The sequence below is a fragment of the Fukomys damarensis genome, unplaced genomic scaffold, assembly GCF_012274545.1.
Source record: "Fukomys damarensis isolate Sample0158 unplaced genomic scaffold, DMR_v1.0_HiC HiC_scaffold_7, whole genome shotgun sequence".
NCBI lineage: Eukaryota > Metazoa > Chordata > Mammalia > Rodentia > Bathyergidae > Fukomys > Fukomys damarensis.
This window is the reverse complement of record NW_022900919.1, coordinates 19,736,608-19,745,506: the sequence shown is the minus strand read 5'-3', so window position 1 is coordinate 19,745,506 and position 8,899 is coordinate 19,736,608. Positions and strand designations below refer to the sequence as shown.

Sequence of the window (8,899 nt, the reverse complement as noted above, 5' to 3'; positions counted from 1 at the left end):
CCCCGGCTCCGGGACCCGAGCGCTGCGCTGCCGGCCGAGGCTGAAAGTTTTGCACCGCAAGAATCAGAGCTAACGGGGAGAATGTAGAACTGGCTGTATCGGCAACAGAGCTTCCTTTTTTCTTTTTGCGCTTCAGGGGATCCAATCCAGGACCTCGCATGCCAGGTGAGCGCTCTACCACTGCTGCTGCATCCCAGCCTTCTTTTCATTTTTCCTTCCTTTTCTCTTTTTGTCCTGCCTCCCTCCCTTCCTTTTTAGAAATGTATTCCGTGTCTTTACCGAGACAGGATCTGTGCCAGGCAGTTTCTGCTGAGACTGATCCCAGAGGAACCGGGTAGAGAGGTAGACTTTCATGTCTCTTTGGCCTTTGGCTATACCTTTATTTTGCGGTATTGAGGACTGAACCGAGGGCTGAGTTATATCTCCAACTCTTTTTATTTTTTTATTTTGAGATATAAGTCTTTAAGATACTCAAGCTGGCGTTGAACTTGTGATCCTCCTGCCTCAGCTTCCCATAGAGTACAGGGGTGCTGGGATTACAGGGGTGCATCACATTTTTTTTTTTTTTTTTTTTTTTTTTTTTTGTACCGGGGATTGAACTGGGGTCCTCGCGCTTGCAAGGCAGGCCACCAAACCGCTGAGCTAAATCCCTGGCCCATGGCTGTACTTTTAAATCAAATAAAATAGACCAGTTTATTCATCTGAAGGTGAAGCAAATGACCAAAGACCCTGGACAGGCACCAGGAGCCAGACCCCATGGAAAGATGGTTGCACTCGGGTTTGGAACTCTCATCCTGCACCCGTTTATTTTACAGCTTTAGCTGAGGGCTGGCAATACTACACCTCCTCCTCACTTCCAGGTCCAGGCAGGACCAGTCCTAGATTTGCTACTTAATTGTATTTTTGGATTCTTGGCCAAAAGAAGGATATCGTGGTTGGGTCAGGATCCACAACTTGTGTGGGGGGATTTGAAGCTTAGAAAGCTTGCTTTGTGCTTGAGCTGGAATAGGTGTTCCTTGAGAATAGCCTGGGGAACTCACTGGGGCGTGTAATGGAAAGACCACCAAAAGGGTTTTGTGTGCCAGAGCTACAGATGGCGTCCCTTCTCCCAGGTCCACGCAGAGGCCAGTATGAAGCTGAAGAAGCAGGTCGGTGTGTGGGGGGTTTTGGAACTCTCATCCTGCACCCGTTTATTTTACAGCTTTAGCTGAGGGCTGGCAATACTACACCTCCTCCTCACTTCCAGGTCCAGGCAGGACCAGTCCTAGATTTGCTACTTAATTGTATTTTTGGATTCTTGGCCAAAAGAAGGATATCGTGGTTGGGTCAGGATCCACAACTTGTGTGGGGGGATTTGAAGCTTAGAAAGCTTGCTTTGTGCTTGAGCTGGAATAGGTGTTCCTTGAGAATAGCCTGGGGAACTCACTGGGGCGTGTAATGGAAAGACCACCAAAAGGGTTTTGTGTGCCAGAGCTACAGATGGCGTCCCTTCTCCCAGGTCCACGCAGAGGCCAGTATGAAGCTGAAGAAGCAGGTGACGGTGTGTGGGGCTGCCATCTTCTGTGTGGCCGTCTTTTCCCTCTACCTCATGCTGGACCGAGTGCAGCATGATCCTGCCCGACACCAGAATGGTGGGAACTTCCCCCGGGTGAGTCATGCCTGGTTGTTGATCACTTTTACAAGTCACCTGGTCTTGGGTTGTCACTGAGCTGGAGAGTTATTTCAGCCCAGGCAGATTTTCGTCCCTCCTTCCCTCCCTTTCACCCTTCCTCTCTTTCTCCCTTCCTTCCTTCATTCCGTGCTACCAGGGATCAAACCCAGGGCCTTGTGCATGCTAAATGCTAAGCACCTGCTCTACCACTGAGCTACATCCCCAGCCCAAGTAGGAAGCAAAAAACAGGCAAAAAGGAAGAAGAAAAAAATGTCAGCATGTGTGGCTGCTCTGTCCTCCTGAGTTCTCGGCAGACATTGCTAATTGATTGCAGCATTTTCTTCCATTAAGCCCTGTTTGCAATCCTTCTGGGTACCATGCGCTAGACTGGCAGCACCAATCACTGCACATGAGGTGAAATCTTTGCCAGCTGTGACGTAGAGAATGCTGGTGCTTCCAAGTGGATCCAGTCCTCAGGCTGATGTGCACAGGACTCTTCATCCCTGGAGGCCCACAGTCTGAATTCTGCAGAGGGAGGGCTCACAGTCAGGCCTCAGGGGGTCCCTAGTCAGACATCCTGGCCGGGCCTAAGGAGCCGTGGCTGAGTGCATTCTGGTTTTTTGGCAGAGCCAAATTTCCGTGCTGCAGAACCGCATCGAACAGCTGGAGCAGCTGTTGGAAGAGAACCATGAGATCATCAGCCACATCAAGGACTCTGTACTGGAGCTGACAGCCAATGCGGAGGGCCCACCTGCCCTGCTGCCCTACCACACAGCCAATGGCTCCTGGGTGGTGCCTCCGGAGCCCCGGCCCAGCTTCTTTTCTGTGTCCCCCCAGGACTGCCAGTTTGCTTTGGGGGGCCGAGGCCAGAAGCCAGAGCTACAGGTAAGAGCAGGTGCTGGCAGTGACCTGTAGTGGGGATGCATGGGGCACTAAGCGGCCTTCCTGCCTGGCAGATGCTGACAGTGTCAGAGGAGTTGCCCTTCGACAACGTGGAGGGTGGTGTGTGGAGGCAGGGCTTCGACATTTCCTATAGCCCGCATGACTGGGATGCTGAAGACCTGCAGGTGTTCGTGGTACCACACTCTCACAATGACCCAGGTGAGCCCACAGTGGGGACACTGGGAGGGAGCCAGAGGACAGGTGGCTGGAGGTGGAGGCAGAGTCCTCAGGGGCCTCTGTGTTGGTCCCCCAGGCTGGATCAAGACCTTCGACAAGTACTACACAGAGCAGACCCAGCACATCCTCAACAGCATGGTGTCCAAGCTGCAGGAGGACTCCCGCTGGCGCTTCCTCTGGGCAGAAGTCTCCTTCTTTGCCAAGTGGTGGGACAACATTAGTACACAGAAGAGGACAGCAGTCCGAAGGCCAGTGGCAATGGGGGACTTCTGGGGGCTGTCACGCGAGTCCTGGGCTGGGTGGGCAGGTCAGGCCATATGCCATAGTGCTGGGTTGGCAGGGAGCTATGGCAGAGATGGGGGTGATGGTGTGAGGATCACTGGTGTCAGAGACACCAGTTAATGGCACATCAGTGAAGAGAGGGCATCGGGCCTCCCCTGGGAGCTCAGATGCTGTCCTATGATATGTAGGTCCTAGATGACATGGGACGGGCTAGTGGGGGAAGGAGAGCCATTATTTGTGCACTTCGTTCTGGGTTCAGGTGGACTGGCTGTGAAGCCAGTGTATGTAAACACTGGCATCATCTGGTTGGCAGGGCACAGGTCTCTGCCCCATCCTGAATGGAGCTTCCTCTGCAGGCTGGTGGGAAACGGGCAGCTAGAGATTGCAACAGGAGGCTGGGTGATGCCAGATGAGGCCAACTCCCACTACTTTGCGCTGATTGACCAGCTCATCGAGGGACACCAGTGGCTGGAGAGAAACCTTGGTAGGTCCAGGACCAGGAGTGGGGGTCTCCCCACAGTTAGGCCCAGAGTGCAGTGACAAGGGACTGTAAGGCATAGGGATTGGCGGGGATGGTTCTTTTCTGAGCTAATATGGGCTTATGTGGTGGCATCTTCCCGCCCCTGCCAAGGCAGGAGTGGAGTGCCAGTAGCTGGGCAAGACCAAGGCCAGGCCCTGTAATTTTGAGGCTTTCAGGGTCTCTGTAACCCTATGCCCAGGTGTGACCCCACGCTCTGGCTGGGCAGTGGACCCCTTTGGACACAGCTCTACCATGCCTTACCTGCTGCGCCGTGCCAACCTGACCAGCATGCTGATTCAGAGGGTGCACTATGCCATCAAGAAACACTTTGCTGCCGCCCACAGCCTGGAGTTCATGTGGAGGCAGACATGGGGTAAGGCCAGGTAGGGTAGCGGGGTCCAAGCTGTGCAGCCTTCACTGGGGAGTAGAAGGGGTGTGGGAATATGAGCCCATTCTCCCTCAGGTCACACTGCCAGAGTATTCTGCCTGTCAGAGTAGGAGAGGATCACATCATCCTCTGGCCTCCGTGGGGCCTGCTGTGTACCCCTCAGGCCCGTGTCCTGTCCTCTGCCTGTAGGTCCCCCGGCCTGAGTCCCACTAGAGTTTCACTGTCTGTCAGGGCTGCCTTTAGATCCATGCCCTCGACATCCCTGTGCCCGGCTCCCGAGGCTGCCCACCGATGGATGACTACATGGTGTGTCTTCTGCAGACTCAGACTCCAGCACAGACATCTTCTGCCACATGATGCCCTTCTACAGCTACGATGTCCCCCATACCTGTGGCCCCGATCCCAAAATCTGCTGCCAGTTTGATTTCAAACGCCTGCCTGGTGGGCGCATTAACTGCCCTTGGAAGGTGCCGCCCCGGGCCATCACAGAGGCCAATGTGGCAGAGAGGTAGGCATCATCTTCCAGCCCTGGCCTGGCATGGTGTTGATTTTTTGCTGTACAGGGGAGCTAGGAGACCTGGGTTCTGATTTGGGCTATGCAGTGCTGGGGAGCTATGTGATGCTAGCCACAGCCGGAAAACAGAGGGCCAGCTCAGGTGAAGAACTCAGCTCCTTGCAAGTCTCCCTGGAAAACTGGAATGGCACTCAGAAACCACTTGTCCCAGAGAGCTCTTATGGTTCCCAGTGGTTGTGATTTCCGTTATCCGAACAAACTGTCAGAGCCAGTTAACTGATGAGAGGCAAATGGCTTGTAAATTGGTACAGTTTCTCACAAACCTCAAGCTAATGTGCCTTCCCTTGGCTTTGGTACTCTGGCTTGGCTGGAAGTCAGCAAGATCCTGTGTGCAGTGGACCACAGCTCATTCACATGGCCACTCTGTCCCCCAGACACAGCCTCTGGCCTCCCTGTCCCTTTTGAGAGAATAGTTAGGGACCTTCAGCCATGTGTCTGTGGCTGAAATCATCCCCGCCATCCCCAAAAGTGCTGGTTACCCATGACTTAAGCAGCCATTTAGCCAGAACCTTAAGAATACAACAAGTTGAACTGGTTTTCATGTGACCAGGAAGGAAAGAAAGTGGCCCTTTGTTTCTAGAAATCTAAACACTGATTGCAAAAAGAACCTCTCGCTGTTAAGTAGGCATGACTGTCCCTAGAGCAGCAGCTGATATCTCTGAGGCTGGCCCAGTTCTCAGAGAGCTGGCCAGTGGGGAGAATGTCGCTTCTTGATCTCAGGAGGCTCCCTGGGCTGATAAATCAAGGAACGGGTGGTCTTTGAGGAATCTCTCTTGAGAACCAAATAGAGGACAAGCCAGACCGGCACAGGTTAGTAGACTAGTGCCCAAACCATGATACCCACAAAGAACGCTGAATAGGTTGGTCTAAAACTAGGAAGGGCTGGGGATGTAGCTCAGTGATGGGGTGCTGGTTTAGCATGTGCGAGGCCCTGGGTTCCATCCCCAGCAACACAAATGATAATAATAACAATAAAAACAGGGAGGAGTGTCTAATGTGCTATAAGGCTCTAATTTTTTATGATTTTTACCCATAATCGGGCAAATAAGATGTTTATGTGTGGTTCCTATTATATGCTAGGTACTGCTGTAAGTACTTAAATATTAATGCATCCATACATTTTAATTCTCATATCGTGAGGGTTCATGGTACCAGTAAGGATACTGATGTTATCAATATTATTCTCATTTTACCAGAGAGGTTGCCTAAGGTCACTCAGCTAGCACATGTGGAACTGATGTTGGCATAATCTAGCTCCAGAGTCTGGGCTCTGTTTTTTTTGGGGAGGAGGAGGACACTGGGGAGTGAACCCAGGGCCTTTGTCCTGACCTATATCCCCAGACTTTTATTTTATTTTACTTTATTTATTTATTATTATTTGTGGGGGTACTGAGGATTGAACTTGGGATCTTGTGCTTGTGAGGCAGGCGGCTGAACCACTGAGCTAAATCTACAGCCCTATTTTTTTATTTTGAGACAACATCTTGCTGAGTTGCTAATTTGCCCAGGCCTGGCTCAAACTTGAGGTCCTCCTGCCTCATCTCCCCAGAGTACTAGGATTACAATAGCCATGTACTACCACACTTGGCTGAGCCTGGGCTCTTTAAACGCAGGGTGCTACACCTTCACTCACTGGAGCTCCCGATCGGGGATTAACCGGATGGGATCTATTAGATAGAAAAACTCCGCTCTTGGCTTCGGAGAATAGAACAGGAAGTTCAGGGTGAAATGGCCTTGCCGAGCTACACACACAGAAAACACAGTAACTGACTATGAGTGTAGTCGCCAGTGACCTTGGGCTGTTCCTGTGGGGATGGTGGGCTGGGGCTTGGTCCAGCTGAGGAGGGAAGTCTCACTTCCTCCCTGCCCTGCCCTCCCTGCTTTATGCAGTCTGAACCCTTGGCTCAAGGACGCTGGCCAGAGGAACACATTGTACACTATCCTGTGGGACCAGGTAGATAGAGAAAGAGAAAGCTCATACATCTTTGCTGTGTGGAGAAGAACTCGGTGTCAAACAGAGGTGCCAACAGGGAAGTGCAGCCATCGGTTGCAGCCCAGCATAAGGAGGAGTTGTCGAGACAACCCTGGGTCTCTGGCACCCATTTCCTACTCCACGGTGCGTCTACCCGCAGGCCGGACAGCTCCACAGAGGGTTGTGTTACAGGGCTGGATGCTCAGGGTGGCTCTGCTCCCTCATCTCTTAACCCTCAGACTTCGCACAAAGCCTGTCTTGTCTTCCCTTCCAGGGCAGCCCTGCTCCTGGACCAGTACCGGAAGAAGTCCCGGCTATTCCGCAGCAATGTCCTGCTGGTGCCGCTGGGTGATGACTTCCGATATGACAAGCCCCAGGAGTGGGACGCACAGTTCTTCAGCTACCAGCGTCTCTTTGATTTCCTCAACAGCAAGCCTGAGCTCCACGTGCAGGTGGGGGGCTCTGGCTGCTGGAGTGGGGGGTCCTAGTGCTGCAGCCTTCAGTCTTCCTGGGAAGGCCCCTACTCCCCACAAATGGGTCCCAGCAGGGCTTTCTTCCTACTCTTGGGTTCAGGATTTATTCCCAGGGTCTCAGCTTCCTTGTAAGGCCCAGAGAGGTGGGACATTGTTGCCACACTGGTGGCCTGAGTTCCCAGGAAGCCACGGAACTGATGGGAGCTGGTTTTGGGGTCCCCACAGGCCCAGTTTGGTACCCTCTCAGACTATTTTGATGCTCTGTACAAGAAGACAGGTGTGGAGCCAGGGGCCCGGCCCCCGGGGTTCCCAGTGCTGAGCGGGGATTTCTTCTCCTACGCGGACCGGGAGGACCACTACTGGACGGGCTACTATACCTCCCGGCCTTTCTACAAGAGCTTGGATCGTGTCCTAGAAGCCCATCTGCGGTGAGACACTCACCACAGGCTTGGGGGAGTCAGCCTTTGGGGTTGAAGGCCAGCTGGGCCTGCAGGAGGCCAAGGTGGCAGAAGAGTGACAGGAGGAGAAGGAAACAGGCATAGGGCGGGTGGCAGGCAGTGACGCCTCTCTCCATAGGGGGGCAGAGATCCTGTACAGCTTGGCCGTGGCACACGCCCGCCACTCTGGCCTGGCTACGCGGTACCCACTGTCCGACTTCACTCTCCTGACGGAGGCCCGGCGCACTCTGGGGCTCTTCCAGCACCACGATGCCATCACTGGCACCGCCAAGGAGGCCGTGGTGGTGGACTACGGGGTCAGGTGGGAGCCTCCTCTTCCCTCTGCAGCTCCACAGCATTCTCTGTTGCAGAGAGGTCGCTCAAGTGGGCAGTGGGCCGGCTCCGGGGGGGCCAGCCCTTGTGGTCATCTCCGGCTCCCCATGCTGTCCACACAGGCTTCTGCGCTCCCTCGTCAGCCTGAAGCAAGTCATCATCAATGCGGCTCACTACCTGGTGCTGGGGGACAAGGAGACTTACCGCTTTGACCCTGGGGCACCCTTCCTACAAGTGGTGAGCCCCGCTGGACCTGCTTGGGGTCCTGTCTTTCTTTCCTGGGCCAGATGGGGACAAGGCCAGGCCCCTGATGCCTTTTCCTCTGGCTGCTCTGCTCTAGGATGACACCCGCTCCGGTCACGACGCCCTGCCAGAGCGCACAGTGATCCAGCTGGACGCCTCGCCCAGGTGAGCCGCACTAGGCCAGGTGCCCAGAGATCCCCAGCACCCTCCCCACTTCGCACCTTCAGCCCCCTGCAGGCCCCTGTCCTGCCCGCTGGCCCTGCCCTGTCACCTCCCACACACAGGTTTGTGGTACTCTTCAACCCGCTGGAGCAGGAGCGGCTCAGTGTGGTGTCCCTGCTGGTCAGCTCGCCCCGAGTGCGTGTTCTGTCAGAGGATGGCCGACCCCTGGCTGTGCAGCTCAGTGCCCACTGGAGCTCGGCCACCAGCATGGTCCCCAATGTCTACCAGGTGAGCTGGAGCTCAGTCTGCAGTGGCCTCTCCCCAGGTCCTCCTCTACGCCTGTCACCTGCCTCCCATCACCCTGCTGTGGGCTTACTGCCCAGGTTGGGGGTGAGTGTCTTGGGGACAAGGGCTACCCAAGGCATCGAGTCTCTTTGAAAGGGAAGGGAAGCTCAGCAGAGCAGTGATAATAGTAAAAGTGACAGTTACAGTGCCCTATCATCTATTCATTCAATAAGTATTCATTTAATTATTTGAGACAGGTCTCATATGTTGCCCAGACTAGCCTCAAGCTCCTGGGTTCAGGTGATGGTCCTTTTTCAGTCTTCTTAGAGGCTAGTGCTTTGGATGCACATTACCACATAACAGATATTTACTGAGGGCCTGGGATTTAGCTCAGTGGTTCCACTGCCTGCTTTGCAAGCACAAAGTTCTGAGTTCAATCCCTGATACCAAAAAAAAAAAA

General features: G+C 54.0%; 1 protein-coding gene across 4 annotated transcripts in view; it reads left to right on the top strand.

The window, feature by feature from the left end:
* Positions 1-6: 6 nt before the first annotated feature.
* The window catches only part of Man2a2 (mannosidase alpha class 2A member 2), a 22,758-nt gene continuing 13,865 nt past the window's right edge, over positions 7-8,899 (top strand). For 3 of the 4 annotated variants that reach the window (XM_010621094.3, XM_010621093.3, XM_010621095.1), the window contains exons 1-14: positions 7-165; positions 1,499-1,648; positions 2,279-2,536; positions 2,608-2,752; positions 2,847-3,018; positions 3,409-3,536; positions 3,772-3,945; positions 4,282-4,468; positions 6,781-6,958; positions 7,205-7,407; positions 7,556-7,738; positions 7,872-7,986; positions 8,090-8,157; positions 8,277-8,442. In XM_010621094.3, the coding sequence (XP_010619396.1) occupies positions 1,517-1,648; positions 2,279-2,536; positions 2,608-2,752; positions 2,847-3,018; positions 3,409-3,536; positions 3,772-3,945; positions 4,282-4,468; positions 6,781-6,958; positions 7,205-7,407; positions 7,556-7,738; positions 7,872-7,986; positions 8,090-8,157; positions 8,277-8,442 (2,109 nt within the window). In that variant the 5' untranslated portion in view covers positions 7-165; positions 1,499-1,516. The remainder of the gene's footprint in view (positions 166-1,498; positions 1,649-2,278; positions 2,537-2,607; positions 2,753-2,846; positions 3,019-3,408; positions 3,537-3,771; positions 3,946-4,281; positions 4,469-6,780; positions 6,959-7,204; positions 7,408-7,555; positions 7,739-7,871; positions 7,987-8,089; positions 8,158-8,276; positions 8,443-8,899) is intronic. The other variant, XM_033761092.1, reaches the window with a different exon arrangement.